The sequence below is a fragment of the Magnolia sinica genome, chromosome 9 (genome assembly GCF_029962835.1).
Source record: "Magnolia sinica isolate HGM2019 chromosome 9, MsV1, whole genome shotgun sequence".
In the NCBI taxonomy this organism is placed as follows: domain Eukaryota; kingdom Viridiplantae; phylum Streptophyta; class Magnoliopsida; order Magnoliales; family Magnoliaceae; genus Magnolia; species Magnolia sinica.
The window spans coordinates 25,970,700-25,992,692 of NC_080581.1; the positions used below are offsets into that span (position 1 = coordinate 25,970,700).

A 21,993-nucleotide genomic window follows, 5' to 3' on the forward strand; every position below is an offset into this window, starting at 1 on the left:
TTGATATCCAATCTGTTCATCAGGTCACACAGACCTAGATAAATGGAAAAAGACAAATATCAGCTTGATCCAAAACTTTTATGGCCTCCAAAAAGTTTTTAATGGTCAACGTTCATTCAAAAATGTTTCTGTAATGTGGTCCATTTGAGATTTGAATATATCTAATTTTGGGTCTCATTACTTAAAATGATCTATAAAAATATATGGACGGAATGGATGAAACAAATAGATCATTGTGGGTCCCACGGAGCACCGACCATCAGCCAGTAGCCAATCTGTTTCCTAATAAGTGGTGGTGAACTATGACCCTTACCTTAGGATCTTTAAAAAGGTCGTAGGTACATTCTCTTTTCATCATCTGGTGCGTTGTTAAAATCGAAGTTGGAAGAGAGGAGAGAGAATGGGTGTGGTGAAGCTGGCTATTTGCGATGGGTTCATCACATTCACGTGGATGTTCTGCGTTTCCGGACTCGGCGTTTTGGCGTCCATCATAGCGTCAGCTCTCAATCTGGACCATCATCTGGTGGGCCCACTCCCCAATCTCGTTATCGACACCGTTCTCATTTCTCTCATCGTCTTCTTCTTCACACTCCTCGGCCAGCTCTTGGGTGGCGCCAGCTTCAATCCCACAGCCACCGCCTCTTTCTACGCTGCTGGCGTTGGTGGGGTCCGCGACGACCTCGTTTCTGTCGGCCTGCGCCTCCCTGCGCAGGTTAGCAATCCCCCATTCCCCATGTTTTTATTTATTTATTTATCAGCGTTTGAGGGACAGAAATGGAGATGATCTAACATTGTCGTTGGGGCCCAGTTTCGATCTGGTGGGCCCACCTGGCCACGGGAAGTTCCTGTGTTCGGAAGCTATGTGGGGCCCACGGAGATGTCCGTGACAGATCTACTCCGTTCATCAGTGTCTCCAGACCACAATAGGATAGGATACCAAAAATCAGTCAGATTTAAAACTCAGGTAGGCCACACCAGACGAAACAGTGAGAACAGAAATTTCCACCGTTGAAACCTTCATGGAGCCGACGATGATCTTTATATGCCATCCAAACCGTTCATAGTGTTATTACCAGTCAGATTAGCTGTAGGCACAAATATCACACTGATGGCCCCCACAAAGTTTCCAATGGTGCGCCTTCGATTCCTGCTATTTCGTGTGGTGTGGCCCACCTGAGTTTTGGGTCTTCATGATTTTTGGACTCCTCTCATATTGTGGTCTTGAGAAACCGATGGACGGATTGGATTTGTTATGGGAATCTCTGTGGGCCCCACATAGCTTCCTATCACAGGAACTTCCTGTAGCCGGGGCACAGGCAAGTCGCGTCCCCTCCAACCTACATTTGGATGATTAGGATCATCTAACAAGGGGAGATTCTGGGGGTTATCTTCCATCCACCATGGGGCCCACATTACACTAGAATGTGGGCCCCACATGTACAGTTTGAAGAGGATCCTAGCTGTCTGTTCGTGTATCACTGCCACTTATCAAAGCAAGAAAGAAAACAGGTAAAACACGATCGATGGGCCAAATCAGACGGTTAGGATCATCCGATGGGTGAAGTTTCTTGTGGTGTTTCCTGTTGCGCATCAGATGAACGGCCTGGATCAGTGGAAGGCAGGCCTGGCCAACAGAATCTCATATTCTCAATTGAACTTCCCCATGTTTCATCCTTTTTAAAAGATGGATGAATGCTGCTGATGCCTGATGGGGCTTGCTAGATTGAGATAGAGTGTGGACTCATCTTCACATGCTGACATGGCACACTTAAGAAAGATCTAGGCCATTAATCAGTTGGAGCCTAAAAATATTTGATGGGTCCACTTGTTGATTTTCAACATATGCATGTAGGCAACATAATGATTAGACCAGCTCGATCTTTGGGCAAGGGCAAGTTTTTTGTGGCACCCATCCAATGAATGGTCTGGATCTTGCATATGTTTGTCACATTTCCATGTGTGATTAAGCCCCTCTTCATGTCACTTGAGTGAGTGCCGTTCACATTCCCCCTTAAAGGATGGAGAGATTTCTACACTTGTATTGATTGCAGTTACATTATCAATTAACAGGCAGCTGGGGCAGTTGGTGGGGCCATGGCGATCATGGAATTCATGCCTCCACAGTACAAACATATGCTTGTGGGACCTTCTTTGAAAGTCGACCAGCACACTGGGGCCATTGCTGAAGGTGTCTTGACCTTCTTAATAAGCTTTGCTGCTCTTCTCATAATCCAGAAGGGGCCCAAAAATGTACTGTTGCAGACATGTCTGCTATCTGTTTCGACCATGTCAATGATTGTTGCAGGATCTGGTTATACTGGGCCATCCATGAATCCTGTCAATGTGAGTAGTTGGACCTCTTCTTCTATGAATTTTCTTTCTTTCTTTGTTTCATCTTCTCATTGATTTTTCATATCATATTCCTAGTCTTCTGTTGCTTGTGAATCTAAGGCTTTAACCTACTTGTAATGCAAATGTTTCTTTCTAAATATATGGCTGATGTATAAAACACGCTCTTTATGACTGGGTTGGAAGATCCGCCTTTATTATTAACTACCATTGATGTACTTGGCATTTCTGTTTAGTTATATATACCATCTCTTTCTCTCAAAAAATCAAAGTCTAGGGGCGCTAAACAAAAAGGGCCGGTAATCCCGTAGGGTCCAGGAACCCAGGAAAGCTAAGGAAAACTTCCCAACGCCGCCGTTTCGCACTCCCCACGGAACAGCCTCGTGTGGATTCTTTCTGATTACGGGGTTGCTCATTCCCTTTGTGCTTTGTCCCCAGATTCCAATATTGGCCAATATGATCATTCTTTTCTTTCTCATATGACACGGATGCATTTTATTTTGTGTAAATGGTCTATGAGGATGCATTTTATAAATTTATTTATTTATTTATCACAGAACAAACTTAGTTTGTAGAATTCCTCAAATCCTTGACTGTAGGAAATGCATAGGTTTTTAGTTTCTATCAGTGGGACCTGTGTTTTAGTGATCTGGTCCATTAGTTTGTTTTGCCCCGTGTTTGATGGACACACCCAAAATATCTTTGACATTGGATGATCCTAGCGTTTGGATTTTTGGCCTTTATTTTTTCAGTTGAATTCAAACCATACTTGTATTTCCCTTGGCAGTCCACCCATTTTGTTGGGTCGCTAATCTGTGTTAGGATTGATGAACAAACTTAGTTTGTAAAGTTCCTTAAATCCTTTTATCTTAGGAAATACATATGGTCCTTAGGTTTTCAGTTTCTGCAATTGGGGTCCATGGTTCAGTGATCCATCCAGTCATTAGTTTGTTGGTCCCCATGTTGGATGAGCATGCTCCAAATATCTTCCACATTGGACGATCCCAGCATTGGATCTTTGGCCTTCTTTCAGTTATAAAATGGGACCATTCTTGTATTTCCTTTGGTAGCCACCCATTTCTTGCAGGTCACTAATCTCCGTGTTTGGATTTTCTCATTGGGGGAGTCTGACATAGGGTAGAAGGGTTTTGCACAAGCAATAATGGAAGATGGATAAAGAAGGACCGAACCTTTGCGTACGCATGTTTGGAGCCTGGGGTTAGGGTGTTCACCTTCTTCATGAGGAGGAATTCCCTTGAAGAAAATTTATTTTTATTCATAATTATATTGCCATATGACATCTAAGAAGGCATAAAATCTCTATAATTCTGAGTGAAGAAGTAACCCAAAATAGTATACAAATGGACTCCCTTACTTTTATTCTCTCATGTTTATACCTTTCTTATTTAACATATACTATTAAAGATCCCTGAAAACACTAATCTCCCAAACTGAAAAATTGCTAATGACTTAACATAAGATTCCATATACTTGGAAAGTATTAACTAAAGACAATCAAAGCGATCTAATTTTGGACTCCTGGTAAAATCCATCAATATCTCTTTAAAAATTTATAAACACATTTTCATGTGTGGGACCCACTGGACAAGCCATATGACTTGCAAAATGTGTTTTATAGGGGTGTGCTTCTTCATCTTACGCTTCTTGTGGTTGTTTTTGCTTGCACTATTCTCTGTCAAAATTTTGATCTTCTTACCTAAGGGACAAGTATCGATTGGTCTCAATAGCTTAATCTGCTTGGCTCACTTCATGATTAAACCTGATATTTGATACATTCCATGAATCGGATTAGGATGGAACTCGAATTGCTTTCTATCCCTCTTGATCATGTCGGAATTTACATTTACAGATCATAGGATCTAGAACATATGAGAATGGCCTTCTGAGTAATACATCGCACCGATCTATCACACACATCCATCAACACTAAATCATGCCAAACTTGTGTTAGTCATCACTGGCTGAAAAAGAAATCAAGCAATGGTATGCTACCTTGATTTTGTTCTCATTTCAAAACCCCTTCGCCAAGTGAGTTTGAGCCTCTCAACATCCATCTTCAATTTCTCCAATATCATCGTTGACGTGTAATTCCCTCAGCACCCATTATCGATGTCCAACTTTTATGCTCTCTTTCTGCTTGCAAGTTGTCATGGAAGCATTGGTACTCCAATCTTCTTCCCTTGAAGATTTGGGAGACCATAGCACATGTCATACAGAGAGATGTATAAGCTCTTCCATAACTATATCTCAATCACTACCTCCTTTTGTCTTTCCGTTGTGCATCGATCATCTTTATTTTTCTTCACTAGTTGAACTGTGTCTTAACCATTTCCTTTTTGGTCACTCATAGGAACGATGCTCGAATTTTGAACACCAGTAGAACCTCAACTGATGGCATATGACAACACTCAAATATGTAACTCAAATTAAACTATATAGTAGGCCCCACTTTAGATGGATCATAAACCAACATAAAATCGTAAAAGTCATTTTTTACTGTCAGATTCATGGATGCCTGATGAATGATACTTTGTGTATTTAATTTCAATTCCCTGAATAGTACATTATTTTTTTAATGCAGAGTTCAAAATTCTTCCATATTAACTCGTGTTCACCAAACAGGGTTAACAATTTGTACAAAACTAAATATAACTATTATTTTTAGTTCTGATCTTTTTTTTAACCATAAGAAAAAAAAAAAAATTTGTCGTATTCAAACAGCCCCATAGTGTTTCTTCTCCATGGAAAGAACCCACCAAAAACCCTCTCATCACTAGATAACCATAGCTACCGCATTTGAGACTTCAATAGAGCAGGGATCATCACCAGCATGCGGCCAATAGCTGCCAGCTGCCACGGTTGTGGGCTATGGTTGCAGCTAGCAGCCATGGGAACCAGCTGTGGCCAGTAGCCGATTGCAATTGGATTTGAACAAAGGAAAGAGATGAGGAGGGGATTTTGTTGCATGCAATTAGCAGCAACTTGCTACAGCAGCAGCTCACATTGCTGATCTAGTGGTGGTGAGCCATGGATGTCAGTCTCTTTGTTTGGTGATGGTGGCCATGGCTACCACTGCTGGTATCACTTTTAATTTTTATTTTTAATTTATTTACAAGGTTTGGGCAATGACAAAAACAGGCTCACTCATAAAGGCAGCATATGCATGGCCTTCTTCCAGCAATCCAACATAGTTACATATGCCCACTAGATGGGATCGATGTTTTTTTATTGTATGAGCGGAGCCAATGGACAAATGTAAACCTGCTTTTATTTCTCTTTATTCTCTCAATAGTTTCCATTTTGATGTGTATTTTCTCTGAGGAACTCCTTTATTTATAAAGAAAGATGAATCAAAGAGGATTAGTAGAGATGATTAAGGTAGGATAAGATCAAAGAAAAGGGAAAAAAAAAAAAAAAAGTTCAGCCATGTGATGGCATAATCACATACTTATGGCATATGCGGTCGCAAACAAATGCCCAATGGTCTAAAATTGCATACGGTACTATGATATATGCGGTGTATGCAGTTAAAATGGCATATGTGATTGCATATGTCAACACTCAAATATGTCTCTCAAATTAGACTGTCCAAATAGTGTGTCCACTTTAGATGGATCATAAACAAACATAAAATTGTAAAAATCATTTTTTAACTGTCAGATTCATGAATTCCTGATGGATGATACTTTGTGTATTTAATTTCAATTCTAGAAAAATACATTATTTTTTAAATGGAGTTCAAAATTCTCCATATTAACACATGTTTGCCAAACAGGGTTAAAATTTTGTACATAATGAAGTTTAACTATTATTTTTAGTTCTAGTCCTTTTTTAACCATAAGAAAAATAAATAAATAAATTTGTTGTATCCAAACCATGGTTCTGAATGTCGGTATCGGTCGACATATTGGCTCAGCAGAAAAATGATACGATAAGGCATCATATTTATTGGTATCAGGGCCGTATCAGCCCATGTTGGTCAGATTTTTATTTTTTTTAAGTCAAAGAATTAAGGAAAATATTAGGAAAAAAGAAAATAATAAGATATTCAACAAACAATCTTTTTTTCTTTTTTTCTTTTTTTCGTATTTTGGACTGGATGACACAATATCGATTTCTATAGATGAGACATCTTGCAAATCATTTCGATACTGATCTTACTCTATAAAAAAGAAAAAAGAAAATTTCAAGCAAAAAAAAAAAAAAGACTCTTAATGCTCTGGGCGAAAAGATGAAATCTTGGATTTTTGCGCATATCCCAATCCTTATTGATTATCTCATCACAGTTAAAATTTTCTTTTTTTTACTTTTTTTTATAAGTTCATTGAAGAAGTTTTATTTGCTCGGTAATTTACTCCCACCCCTTTTTTTAGGTTTGTCCACTACTTATGAATCTAAACAAACGAGTTCTAATAAAGCTGGAAAATCAAATAAATAGTAATCTTTGACGAGCAGGATCAAGAATCATTATTATTTCCACACAAGAAAAGGGTGGAAAATTCCTTTTCTTGTGTGGAAGATTAGGAAGACGAGTAATCCCTCCTAGAATCATTTGTTCCTTTCATTTATCCGCGTGTATTCTCTTCCTACTTATGCCTATTATCTATTAGAATTCGATTCTATTAGGTACAAAAAAACTATTGATGCATTACATGGCATTTACAATCTCCCGATGGGAGGCCTAGCATAGTCACAACACTCCCATTTTGATTGAAAAAAAGAAGGGGGTATCAAGTAGTCTTCTTCGCAATATACATACTATTGCTAGGAATGGGATACAAGCAATTTCCGGCATCTCGCAGAAAAACAGTATAAACAAAGCAAGCAAAACATTTTCCATGATTTTTTTGAATCATACATAATTGCATTGATCACAACAATTCGGCTCTTTTTACCATCTTGATGAATCCATGGATCTAGAAATTCATTTTGGACAATTGAACCTTCTCAAGCATGATTTGGTGAACTAGGGCCCATGATTGAAATACAACAAAAAGAAGAAAGCATAAAAAAGAAAATGAAAGTTTACCATTCTTTCCGATTTTTCCCATAATGGTCCACTTCGCTTCGATTTGTCAAACTCCCTCAAATCATTTGTTTTAGTCCTAAAATAGGTCTAGATCTAGCCTAAAATGAGTTTTTAAGCTTCTTCCATGGTTTAAATGAAAAAAAGAAAAATGAAAAAAAGAGGAGAGTGAAATTTAAAAAAAAAAAAAAAACAAAACAAAATTGGGCCTTTATGGGCATATCGGCCTGTATTGGCTATATTGGGTTAATTTTTTTGTATCGGCCAGTACGACCTCGTATCGCATATCATCTCGTGTCGATATGGATACGATACGGTTGTATTGACTGATATGATATTGATATTCATATCTATGATCCAAACAGCCCCTTACTATTTCTTCTTGATGAACAAAACCCATCACAAACCCTCTCATCAGTAGGTAGCCATAGCTACTGTATTTGAGACTTTAACAGAGTAGGGATCATAACTAGCATGCAGCCAACAACTATGAGTGATAAATACCATCAATACCGCAATCACTTCTACATGCTACTTCTAAATTTTTAATTAAGGTTGTGCTTGATTGTGCCAAATATCAAGAAATTTCATGATATTTTGCACCAAATCAATCTGATTAAGAATGAAATTTAATGACATTTGGATCGACCAAACATAGCCAAAATAATAGGAAAAATAGGCAAAGATTAAGTATAAAGGTAAAGACTAAGCAACCTAACTGAAATAATTGATAAATAGGAAAAGATCAATACTATTACTTCATCTTTCAAAAAAAAAAAAAAAAATACTGTAATAATTGAAAAAATTAACTAATTTCTTTTTATAAATGAAAATGTAACAAATCTTTGAAAACATGAATTGACTTTAATGTTTTACTGAAAAATAACTTCATGTAAGCCATGTAGCATGTATAATAGGCTATATTGCATGTAGCATAGGCTACCCGTTATTTAAGGTATTTTCATGAGTTATGTGGCTTTTAGGCTAAGCTATATGCTAAATAGCGAAGCTATTTAAAACACTGGTTAATAACTTTCTCAATTTACCTCAATTCCTAAAACTAACTTTAATTAGCCAGGCAATTTTCAAAATATAAAAGGAAAACAAGTACTGATTTGTTCAAAAATAGGAAACCACAGATACTAATCCTGCTGACGAATCCAACTGTGTGATCACATGGATCATGTGGGCCCCATGATTGTTCAAAACACCAAATTGATTGCTTTTGTGGGCCCCATGGGTCAATGGTCAACTTTTTTAAGTGTAACTAGTTGGTTCAGATGGTCCACAAGGCTGGTCAAATGACTTTTTTTTTCTTTGAATAACGAATTTTATCTTACTATATATGACGCATGTAGCGGAGATGATCATTTTACCTGCGCAATTAGTTTTCCTAGAGTGACGAACTTTGAATATTAAAGGACATGGGAAGACATTTTAAATAGAGCCATGGATATTTTTTAAAGTTGGAGGTGTGGCTTCCTAACAACTAAGGGTTTGGATTTTGCCCGCAAAAATCTATTAAATGGCTTATATATTTTACCCACAAAAAGCTCACATAACTCCCTCTTTCCACGTGTAGCTCATACTAATCTCTCTCTGCTTGTCGGCTGCATCCCTCTCTTCCTACATGCGGATCTCTTTCTGTGTAGGTCAGTCCCTCTTTGCAAGTAGACTGCACACTGTTTATCTCTGTGTAGCCTGTGCCCTTCCCCTGTATGCTCTCTCTCTCTCTCTCTCTCTCTCTCTCTCTCTCTCTCTCTCTCTCTCTCTCATATGTGCTAACCCCTAATTAATAAAAAAAAAAAGACAAATGGAAAAGGAAACAAGATTCATCCAGGCAATTGGCTTCTCTCCAGAGAAGATTAAAGGTAGCGTATAAAGAATGGCATTGCATTCTAATCTCATTTAGAATGAAGGGTAGAATCCAAGGAGGGACCTTCCCAAAGGCCTATGCAATGGCCAAGGAGTGTCCTTTAAGAATGAGCAGTGTTTTAAATAGCGGTAGCGTGTTGCGTAGCGTTCAACCGTCCGTAGCGTGTAGCGAAATAGCGTAGCGTGTAGCGTAAGCTACACAATACTTCTATTTTTTAATAAACAAAGAAAAGAAAACTATGATAAATATTAAATAGTAAGAAAAAAGCAAAACATATAAAAGTCACATTCTTCAAAAAAAAACATGCATTACAGTGGACCCCACGCATGTGGGCCATGCCATACACACATCATAGTGGACCCGCGCATGTGGGCCATGCCATACACACACAACAGTGGACCCCACGCATGTGGGCCATGCCATACACACACCACAATGGTCCCCACGCATGTGGGCCATGCCATACACACACCACAGTGGACCCCACGCATGTGGGCCATGCCATACACACACCACAATGGTCCCCACGCATGTGGGCCATGCCATACACACACCACAGTGGACCCCACGCATGTGGCCATGGCCGCGCATGTGGGTCATGGCATAAAACACCACAGAGGACCCCCACACGTGGGCCGTGGCATAAAACACTATAGTGGACCCCACGCATGTGTCCCACGTGATGGTTGGATGAGTCAAATCCATGCCATAGACACCACAGCCCCCATAAAAAGAAAAAAAATTGAAAAAATAACATAACATTTCAGTACAAATAAAAATAAAACTCATTAACAATGATTAAAGGGCTAAAACATACCTTGAATAGAGATTTAATCAACTAAAAATTGATTTTTGGGAGTTACGTGTCCGCGCGGCTGCGAAAAGAGGGATACGCGATTTCTCACTTGTTTGGGCTTCAATGCTTCTGAAATTCCAGCAAGATGATGCTCTTGTAATTCCGATTGAACTCCAAAAATCGGATTTGAGAAAGGGCTCTTCAAAATCTTGGAATCAAAGCTTCAAAAATGAGGAACCTGCGGCTGCTGCGGCACCGCAATAGGGCTGTTCGAAAGCCCTAATACGATTGTTTTAAGTTTTAAAAAAAGTCTTATAATATGAGTCTAACACCACCTACTCAAAAGGAAAGATGGCCAATCATCACCATTTAAAAACAAGTTTTTAACTAAAATGACTTTTATTTTAAAATTCTTACGGTAGTCTTGAGGCGTACGCTATATACGCTACACGCTACTTATGTGTAGCGTACGCTACAGCCCTGGTAGCGCACGCTACTGCGTATTTACGCTATTCCGCACGCTACGTAGTATTTTTTGTACGCTACGCTACATAGCGTGCGCTACACGCTGCGCTACCACGCTATTTAATACATTGAGAATGAGCCAGCCACCGAAACAATTAGCAAATAGCTCAATCCTGATTTTAACTGCCATGGTTTCAGCTCTTATATAATTGTCGATACCCTTTGCGATGAGAATGAGAGAACAACAGAGTCGATTAAAGCATCTAAGCCTTCTCACAACTAGTTGGGGTCTACCTCATGAATCCTTTTCCGCCATTCCACTCTATCGAGGACCATAGCTTAAGTTAGACCATAGGTCATCGATGTCTTTTCTTACTACTTCCACCTACATCCTTTTGGGCCTTCCCCTTGCCTTTTTAGAGCCTTCAACTTGTACCAACTCACTCCTACCTGCAAAGTTTTTGGTCTCCGTTGCACATGACCAAACCATCTAAGTCTACTTTCCCTCATCTTATTACCTATTGGTGCTACTCCTAAATTCCCTTGAATGCATTCATGTGTGATTGTATCCTTGTCTTGCCATGCATCCTTCTCAACATCCTCATTTCATCTATGCTCGTCTGATGAATGTGTTGTTCCTCAACTGCCTAACATTCTGTCCCATGCGAAGAGTTAAAAGTATCATTCAGAATTGGTATGTATTGCCCAATACAGAGGTCTTTTTTTTTTATTATTTTCCAAACAAATATATGACTATATCAGCCTGAAATGGCTTGATATAGGGCGATATTGGATTAGACTACCCGGTTTCAGTGGTGACTGTTACAGTTCACCAATACTGATTTTCAATCCTTGCTAACAGATACCTCCAATCCCTGACTCCCTGTGATTTCCAAGAGAGCTGCCATTTCCATTGGGCTTCCAAAGAGAGCACTGAGTAGTAATTAAGGAACCTCGTTGAAAATCTTCATTGACTCAATTCCATTCATGAAGAACATTGAATAGAGGAATCCCCATGGAAAACATGTAAATAGCTTCCCTAAGAGGCAAGGGAAACATTTACTTCAGTATGCGAGGACAGAAATGAAAACTTCTTATCTTTGAATATTTTTATTTTCTTCCTTTCTTTCCAATTTTCCTGCATTATGTCATGGGGCAATTTCATCCAAAGTGCTTTACCTTGAGGCATAGAAGAACCACTATTTCACCCTTCCATAATCTCAATGACAGAGCCCAGCATGATCCAAACTTTGGATCGTTTATCATGGAGATGATGCTTCACTTCAATAGGAGCATTAGATGGCCTAGCATCCAACATGCCCGCAACACTGAGGAGATGTAACACATTTTCTTTAGGAAATAAAAGATGCTGTGCTTTGACCTTGCGACTTCAATCCCAATAAAGTACTTTTAAAGGGCCCCCAAATTCTTAATATCAAAGTTTGAAGGCTTTAACATTTTCAATCTCAGTATGACTGCATCTTAAGAGAATTATATCATCAACGAGCTTTGGTAAGCCCAAATGCATGTGCAATAAAGCTCATGTACATGCCACACATGCTAACATGGCAGGATAGGTCTAAGATCCAATTCATCCTTCAGAATGGCGCCATTACATTGATGCCCAGCCCCAAGAACCAGGTCGACCCACTAGTCAGGTGGGTCACAGTTTGCAAAACAAATGTACCACTTTGAAAAACTTGGTTGAAGTTTTCTAACCCATCTACCTGTTTCCAATATTGGGGCCCGTATGCTTATTGGACAAGATTTTATTTTTGGGAAAACATGTAGGTCAGACCAACCCGATGGATAGATTATATCCCTTACAAGTGCCATGCTGGTACATTTGTGGCGTGCATATGAGCTTTATTGCAGATCCATGTGCTCTTAGCAAAGCTCATCATCAACGCATATGGTTAGTATAGTGGGAAGGCTGCTAGTGATCTGTCTTACTCGGAAAACCAATCTTTGAGATCATAGTTTGAATTTATCAAATCAGGCCCAAAGGGACTGTTTCAACCCTTAAATGACCTTTTTCAACATACACAGCTTCCCATTCTTCCATTGAGTCTTGAGACTCAAATTAGGTGGAGGATCCATGTATACTTGCTCTTAAAAATATCTGTAAAGAAATGCATTCTCTACAACCAACTGTTGTTAAGAGCTATATGTAGTTGGAGAGTTCAATTTGGCAACTGGGCAAATGTCTCGTGATAACCGACTCCATACCATTGACTGAATCCCTTTGCGGCTAGATGCGCTTCATATGAACTTTATTAATCCATCATGCTTATGTTTATGGTGAACACCAATTTGCAGCCCACTGCATGCTTACCTTCCAGCAACTTTAGTGTAGATCCCAAGTTTCTTATTTCTCTGAGGCCGTCATCTCATTTTAGTGATGATCAGAGCATCTACAGCGTTAGGATCCGAAGTAGAGTCGTTGAAGTAGAAAAGTGAGTGTATGACCCAGTTACGGATGGGGATGAGATGTATGACTGTTTTGCCTTCCGAAGAGCAATCAGAAACTCATGTGAGAAAAGCAAAGGTATCAAGTTCGAGGACAGGTGATGATCAATGAGTGACTCTTAAGGGTCTTGTCTTTCCTCCGAGTGTACACCTTCAACTGCTTTTCAACAAGCTTGGATTGATCTTGAACTGGACTGCGATGACTATCAATAATCATCAGTAGAGGAAATGGTTCATCATTGCTGATATTTTCTGCATCAGCGAGCGTTCCATACCAAACTGGCATGGAATACACATTTTACAGTATATTGAAGATATATCACAATAGCTAATTTATTGTGATATATCGGCACTAGACTAAGTACAATTGAGTTTTCTGGATCAAAAACACGATTTGTGGTAGAGAAATCACTACCAGAGAGGGATTTTGAGCCAGAACTCCAAAAGTGAGAAAAATTAAAATTTCTTTTGATAAATTTGTTTTGTTTTTCAAGAGATCTTAACAAAAACAAGTTGAAATCCAAGTCTATGCATGATTTTGATGCACTGAAATTGATTTGAAGTAAGAAAGTTTTGATTTCCAAAGTGAAAAATGGATGAAATTGGTGAGATCCGAATTTCTTTTACCATTTACTTTCTATGTAAGTGTTATGTTTTTGAGCGTGTAGACCGATCGACTTTGGTTCGTGTAATTCAATTTTTTTGTGATTTTGTAAATAGTTTGAAAAATAAAAATGCCTTTTTCAAGAATTCTGTTCATAGGTTGAAATTCATGCAGACACTCTATTAATCGAAATTAAAGGTGGAAAATTACTCATCAAAGAATCAATTTGGGTATTTCACCCAGGGATTGACCTGATGAATGATCTGAAAGTGTATCAATGCACAAGTAAATTTCAAGCGGCTAGATTACTGGACAGCTTCATATCTGCCAGACCATTTCAGACCACATGTGCTGCTGCTGTAAATTTCCAGACATTACTGTTAGTGGTGAAGAACAGCTGTGCACACTTTTGAGAACTAAGCAGTTCATCAGGGGGCCATATAGCCCATGTCTGATACTCATGAGATGGTCCAAAACATAGAAAACTAATGGACCTGCTGAAACAAATTTAATTTTCTAGGTGTCTGTCTATTTTGCACATTTTGTGATTTTTGGGCCATGCATCTACTTGGTGTGGCCCACCTCATGGGTGTCTCAGATTTTCACGTTTGCCTGCATGTAGAGACCTGGGTTACTGGCAGCTTCTATATTTGCGCATTGAATGCAACATGCAACAAGTTCATTGTCGCATTTTCTGTCACTGCTCTTGATGATTATTCTTGCTGTAGAACTTCTTCTATTAAAAAAAAATAATTAATTTTAGTAACTTAAAAAACAAAATTCATGGTTTATTGCAGGCTTTTGGCTGGGCATATCTCAATAAATCCCACAATACATGGGAGCAGTTCTATGTTTACTGGATTTGCCCCTTCATTGGAGCGATTCTTGCTGCTTGGGTTTTCCGGTTTATCTTCCCACCTCCTGTTAAGCAGAAGAAAGCCTGAGAATACTAAGTACTCTCTCTCTCTCTCTCTCTCTCTCTCTCTCTCTCTCTCTCAAGAAAAATAAATTCACTGCCTTTTTGGCAAAGAAATAGATTTTTGTATATACTGCCTTTGCTAACTTCTGTCTATAATTGAAACAAACAAAACACCCTTTCTTCGCTTCTGTGAAATCCTAACCGCTGATAACAGTTTTGGGCCCCACAAAATTTTGATTTTTTTTTACTATGGAGATTTTTGTAAGATTCTTGTCTAAATTTAGCCAAAAGTATACCTTGATGATTCCCTGCAGAAAATAAAGTTTCCAACAAACTTGTTAATCTGTGTAAGATCTAGGCCGTTCATCAGATCGTGACCCCAACCTATTTTCGACAACTTAGAAAGGAGGTCTTCGAGGTCTGGGTTCAGCAGGTTGACCTCATTGTGTAATGCCCCCCTGCTGAAAGTCAGGCAGCCCTGTCATCAATATGACCACAGATGTAAGGTTTTAGGGCTTTGGCACAGAGGTGGCAGGTCCTGTCTGATGAACAGTCTAGATCTTGCGCACACTCCACATCGGGATCCTTCTCGGAAGGGTTGCTTCAGCTTGCGTGAAGTCCCAGCTAATTATCATTGGATTCTTTTTGTGAATGTTTTCTCACTGTAGATTAACAATGGGCAAAATTCTCGATTGAGCGATCAGCTGATCAGATACTAACCTTTCGATCCAGTGGCATGTAAATAGATAGATAGGAAGAGATACAGTAATCAACTATGAAAAGTCCCAGTATCTGCAGCTCAGATTTGTTCTGATCTGCAAGAGTTTTGAGAATGATCCATCCAATGGTCAGGCTTTTGCCCAAACCATGAGATCAATTGTAGGAATATAAAAAGCAAGTCCAGTGTGGAAAGGTCTATAGGGTCGGAGTGCCTACAGTTTCATCACAGATGTAATCTATATCATTTCTTGGGGCTGTTTGATTTTTAATTTCCCTGGTAAATACAGGGAAATAAGTAATTATTAGTTACCCACCTGTTTGAAATTCACAGAGAGTTACGTTTCGAAAAGCGGTCCATACAATACCTGGGGAGCGGATTGGATACTGAACGCTTCAGTAGCCTTGATGCGGCAAAACGCCATTGGTTAGATACCAATGGTATGTTCCCTTGTTTAAACGCTACTCCGTTAGATCCGTTATCGGTTCTTTCTCCGTTTCCACCGTGCACCCACTCAGGCCACGAAATCGGATTGTCATACTCAGAAAATTCAGTTGGGCCCACTGTGAATTTATCCACACCTTCCATCGGTTTTTCCATCTAATTTTAGGCGTTGAGCCCAAAATTGAAGCTTATAAAAATCTCAAGTGGACCATACCACAGGAAACAGTGGAAATAATGATTTCCACCGTTGAAACCTTTGCAGGCCCCACAGTGATGTTTATTTTTCTTCCAAACTGTTCAAAGGACAAAAAAAACATGGATTTATGTAGAAAAAAAAAAAAAAACCAAATATAATCTTGATCCAAAACTTCCGTGGCCCCCAAGAATTTTCGGCAGTATAAATTCAATTCACGCTGTTTCCTTTGGTGTGGTCGATTTTAGCCTTTTATATTCTTAGGTTTTGAGATAAGGCTCTAAAATTACCTTATAAAATGGATGAATAAAATATATAAATCACAGTAGACCCCACTGAGTTTACTCAGTACGCAATCGGCTTCCATTGACCACGTACCGGTAAACTCCACGGGAACAAATTGGCTACTCCCCCTGACACTAGCCAATGGTCGGTGCTATGTGGGCTACACCATGATGTATGTATTTCGTCCATGCCATCCATCTGTTTTTACAGATCATTTTACGGTATAAGTCCAAAAATGAGGTATATCCAAATCTCAAGTGGACCACATTACAGGAAATAGTGTTGAATGAGGGTTGATCATTAAAAACATTTTGGGGGCCACAAAAGTTTTGGATCAAGCTAATATTTGTTTTTTCTCATCATCTGGGCCTGTATGACCTAATCAACAGATTGGATGTCAAATAAGCAGTATAGTGGGCCATAGGAGGATTTTAATGGTTGATATGCAATCAATATTGTTTTCATGTGGTGTGGTCCACCTGAGATTTATATCCTTCTCATTTTTGGGATTAAGCAATAAAATGATCTGTAAAAATGGATGAACGGAATGGATGAAACAAATACATCATGGTGGGGCCCACAGAGCATCGACCATCAGCCACGGAGCTGATGTCAGGAGTAGCGGCCAATCCGTTTCCAAACTCAACGTACGTTTTTTCTGGACGTGGATTCCCTGCGGAAGGCTTTCGCAGGAAGTTCCAACGCTGGGAACCAGGTGGGGCCCACTATGAAGTTTGTGACAAATCCTCTCCTTCCATCCGTTTTTTTGAGTTCATTTCAGTACATTATGCCAAAAATGAACCGTATCCAAGGCTCAAGTGGGCCGAACTAAAGGAAAATGTGGTTAGGGAAATTCTTACCGTTAAAATCTATCTGGGTTCGACAGTGATGTTTACAAGCCATCCATACCGTTAATAACTTCATTCCTACTGGGATGAATTGAAATCACAAATATTAGCATGACTCAAAAGTTCTGTGTTCTACGAATATTTCAACTGTGGACGATCAATTATCACATTTTTGGCCCACTTAAGCTTTGGAAACGGTTCATTTTTGGCTTCATCTCCTGAATCGAACTCATAAAACGGATGGACGGGTAGGATTTCTCACAAACATCACAGTGGGCCCCACCGAAGTTCCCAGTGCACGAAACAGGAAATCCGCGTCCTTTTTTTTTTCCTTAAGATAAACAATTACCGCGTAGTGCGTTCACGGCTTAAACGGAAAACATCCACTAATGGACCTCCGTTGGAAGAGCATTTATTTATTGAAAGGAAACAGCGGATTGGTATCCACCAATGCCATTTTGTCACGTCACTTCAGTCGCCTTTTGGCTGCTGAAGCGTTCAGTATCCAATCCGCTCCCCAATACCGGTTATTACTGATTTAAATATGTGGGCCCTACCATGATATATGTGAGTTATCCACACCATCCATCCTTTAAAAAAATACATTTTAAGGTATGAACCCAAAATTTAAGAAAATCAAAAGCCCAAGTGGACCACACCTTAAGGAACAATGATCATTAAGATGTCAATGGTTGAAAACTGTTTTCTCCCTAGGGCCAACATTGATGTTTATTTGTCATCCAACCTATTCATATGGTCACACAGTCATGGATAAAGCGGAAACAAAAATATCAGTTTGATCCAAAACTTTCGGGGTCCTTAAGAAGCTTTCAATGGTAGGAGTTCAATTCTCATTGTTTCCTGTGTTGCGGTCCACTTGATCTTGGGATATGCTTCATTTTTTGGGTCATGCTCTAAAATGAGTTGGCTAAAGGGATGAACGGTGTGGATAAGAGACACATCATGGTGGGCCCCATGATTTAACATTTTTCTCCTCGGGTGACGTGAGGAGTTATAAATGAAAGGGAAATTGACCGTACTCGCCTCGAAGTTTAGGCAATTTACCTAGAATGCTATGACACTCCATATATTTCTAGAAGGGCCTTCTGATAGCTTTTGAAAAATTACTTGGACCAAAATGCCCTTATCCTTATTTTAGTAGTTATACAGTTTTCCAGGGAAAAAGAAGTTACACTGTATTTAATGCTAAGAAAGTGATGTGTGCGGAACCTTTTTTTGCGTGTGGGCAAGAACTAAGCTCGTAGGGCCCACATTAATGTATGTGTATAATTCATGCCGCCCATCCTTTTTGTCGTGTCATTTTAGGGCTAGGGGCCAGATATCGGCCTAATCCAGAGCTTGTGTGGGTCACATAATAGAAAATAATGGGGATAATGGAACCAACTGTTGAAACTTTTCAAGTTCATTATGATGTTTGTTAGAAGTGAACACTGCCAAGTCAGGACTTTTTTAGGCCCATGCAGAGCAAGCCGACAAGGTAAACGGAATGGATCACCCCATTGTGGGCCTTAAGCTATGGTACCAACGATTTAGTAGAAAAGGACGTGAACACGTTCAAAACTACAACATGACAACCACGACCCATATAACATAGCAACTATGACCTATGTAAACCACAACCCATATAACATAGCAACTACGACCTATGCAAACCACGACCCATATAACATAACAACTACGACCTATGCAAACCACGACCCAAATGGGCCCACACTGATGTATGTTTATAATCCATTCCGCCTATCCTTTTTGTCATGTCATTTTAGGGCTAGGACCCAAATATCAGCCCGATCCATTGCTTTTATGGCCTACAAAATAGAAAATAATGGTGAGTGTTGAAAGTTTCCAGGCTCACTGTGATGTTTGTTAGATGTGGAAATTGCCCAAATTATGACTTTTTGGGCCCACGCTGAGCTGGACGATAAGGTGGATGGATCAGATCACCGCATTGTGGGCCTTAAGTTATGGTACCAATGGTTTAGTAGAAAAGAAATTGAACATGTTGAAAACCACGATCCATACAACATGACAACCACGACCCATATAACATGGCAACTACGACCCATGCAAACCACGACCAAATGGGCCGCAGTTATATGGGTCTTAGTTGTCATATTATATGGGTCTTAGTTGTCCTGTTATATGGGTCTCAGTTGTATGGATCGCAGTTGTCCTGTTATATGGGTCGCGGTCACAGTTTTCCTGTTATATGGGTCTTAGTTGTCCTGTTATATGGGTCTCAGTTGTATGGATCGCAGTTGTCTTGTTATATGAGTCGTAGTTATCATGTTATATGGGTTGCGGTCGCAGTTATCCTATTGTTTGGGTCTTAGTTGTCCTGTTATATGGGTCTTAATTGTATGGATCATAGTTGTCCTGTTATATGGGTCGTAGTTATCTTGTTATATGGGTCGTAGTTGCAGTTGTCCTTTTGTTTTGGTCTTAGTTGTCCAGTTATATGGGTCTCAGTTGTATGGATCGGAGTTATCCTGTTATATGGATCGGAGTTATCCTGTTATATGGGTCGCAGTCGCAATTGTCTTGTTATATGGGTCCTAGTTGTCCTATTATATGGGTCTCAAAAGGGTTGCTTCAGCTTACGTGAAGTCCCAACTAATTATCAATGGATTCTTTTGTGAATGTTTTCTCAATGTAGATTAATAATGGGCAAAATTCGCGATTGAGCGATTAGCTGATCAGATACTAACCTTTCGATCCAGTGGCCTGTAAATAGATAGATAGGAAGAGATACAGTAATCAACTATGAAAGACCCAGTATCTGCAGCTCAGATTTATTCTGATCTGCAAGAGTTTTGAGAATGATGCATCCAATGGTCAGGATTTTGCCCAAACCATAAGATCAATTGTAGGAATATAAAAAGCAAGTCCAGTGTGTGGAAAGGTCTATCGGGTCGGAGTGCCTACAGTTTCATCACTGATGTAATCTATACCATTTCTTGGGGCTGTTTGATTATTAATTTCCCTGATAATATACAGGGAAATAAGTAATTATTACTTACCCCACCTGTTCGAATTTCACCGAGAGCTGCGTTTCAAATAGCAGTCCATACAATACCTATTATTACCGATTTAAATATGTGGGCACCACCATGATATGTGTGAATTATCCACATCATCCATCCTTTTAAAAAATACATTTTAAGGCATGAACCCAAAAATTAAGAAAATCAAAAGCTCAAGTGGACCACACCTTAAGGAATAATGATCATTAAGATGTTAATGGTTGAAAGTTGTTTTTCTCCCTACGGCCCACATTGATGTTTATTTGTCATCCAACCTCTTCTTATGGTCACACAGTCATGGATAAAGGGGGAAACAAAAATATCAGTTTGATCCAAAACTCTTGAGGTTCTCAAGAAGCTTTCAATGGTAGGAGTTCAATTCCCATTGTTTCCTGTGTTGTGGTCCACTTGATCTTGGGATATGCTTCATTTTTTGGCTCATGAGCTAAAATAAGTTAGCGGTCAACATCACCTTGGAAATATAATCAGAAATACAATTATTATCCATTTACCTTGAATTACCTCTGTAAGGAGAAAATCAAACAGGCCTAAGGTTTGTTGTTGGATTTTCCATTCGAGTCCAACTTTCTATGGTTGCAGGACTTTTGCAATGTTTACTGTGTGGCACTTGATCGGGATGGTTGGCTTGGTGGGTCACGGGCGCGGATTAGATACTGACAAGTTACGTCACCAAGCTTTGTGGACCCCACCATGATGCATGTGTTGTATCCATACCGTCCAACCATTTCTAGAGATCATTTGATGGCATGAGAAAAAGAATGAGATACATTTAAAGTTCAAGTGGACCCACCATAGAAACCTTGGGATCACTCACGCCTACCGTTGAAACATTTATAAGGCCCACCATGATGTAGTTTTTAGATCCAACCTATTCATAAGTTAACATAGACATAGATGAAGTGAAAAAAATATCTAAGCTTGACCGGAAACTTCTGTGGTCCCTAAGAAGTTTTGAACGGTGGGTGTCACTGTCCCCACTGTTTTCTATGGTGGGGTTCACTTGAACTTTAGATCTATCTCATTATTTTTATCATGCTATAAAACGATCTCTCCAAATGGATGGACGGTATGGATACAACACATGCATCATGGTGGGGTCCACAGAGCTTGGTGACGTCACTTCAGTAGCCATTTGTGTACTGACCTTGTCAGTATCTAATCGCGCCCGTGGGTCACCTTGTGTATGGGTCCCATCCCCAAAATCAAGAGGATTGGACTGGCCAGCCATACTATCTTTAACCTGGAAAGGAATGGTTCACTCAAAATACAGGAATGCTCCACATTAAATGCCCAAAGCTGTGTGTATGAGAGAGAGAGAGAGAGGAATGGAAACCCCAAAAATTCAGAGAATGAGAAGTCATAGTTTAATACATTTTGGCCTAAAACATAGTGAAACAAATGGCTATATGTGTTTATATATTATATATAAACAGGATCAAATATAAAATTTTAATTAAAATAATTATAATTTGTGTTTTTTTGTAGAATAAGAACAACATATATTGATAGTTGAATGGTGTTCTTTGCCTCTCTCAAATGCTTCCTTTTAAAGTAATCCACATATAAATTAGTCCCTCTCTACTAAAAGTTTTCACCTTCTACTCAATTTTTATCAATGGGTGATGACCACCAATATCTCTCTCTCTCTCTCTCTCTCTCTCTCTCTCTCTCTCTCTCTCTCTCTCTCTCTCTCTCTCTCTCTCTCTCTCTCTAATTGCCCTAAAAAATATTTTTTATTGAAAACTTTTAATTATAATAAAAGCTATCTTTTCAGAAATACTGACTTTGAAACAAAGTTTTTTCTAACCATGGGCAAATGTCGGTTTTTTTTTTTTTTTTTTTTATCCACACACACACACCCTCACGCCATAGTAGGATTTCACCACCTATGGGTACTCAAACCCTTGACCAGGTG

General features: G+C 39.3%; 1 protein-coding gene across 3 annotated transcripts; it reads left to right on the forward strand.

Moving 5' to 3' along the window:
- Positions 1-341: 341 nt before the first annotated feature.
- LOC131254749 (aquaporin SIP1-1-like) lies at positions 342-14,604 on the forward strand. Of its 3 annotated transcripts, none has more exons than XM_058255467.1 (3): positions 342-712; positions 2,071-2,343; positions 14,404-14,604. In XM_058255467.1, the coding sequence occupies exons 1-3, from the start codon at positions 401-403 to the stop codon at positions 14,548-14,550; spliced, it is 732 nt and encodes a 243-aa protein (XP_058111450.1). In that variant the 5' UTR covers positions 342-400; the 3' UTR covers positions 14,551-14,604. The 3 variants fall into 3 exon arrangements, with proteins under 3 accessions (XP_058111450.1, XP_058111452.1, XP_058111451.1); XM_058255469.1 differs by lacking the exon at positions 14,404-14,604 and adding an exon at positions 11,396-11,439; XM_058255468.1 differs by lacking the exon at positions 14,404-14,604 and adding an exon at positions 4,721-5,119.
- Positions 14,605-21,993: the final 7,389 nt, after the last annotated feature.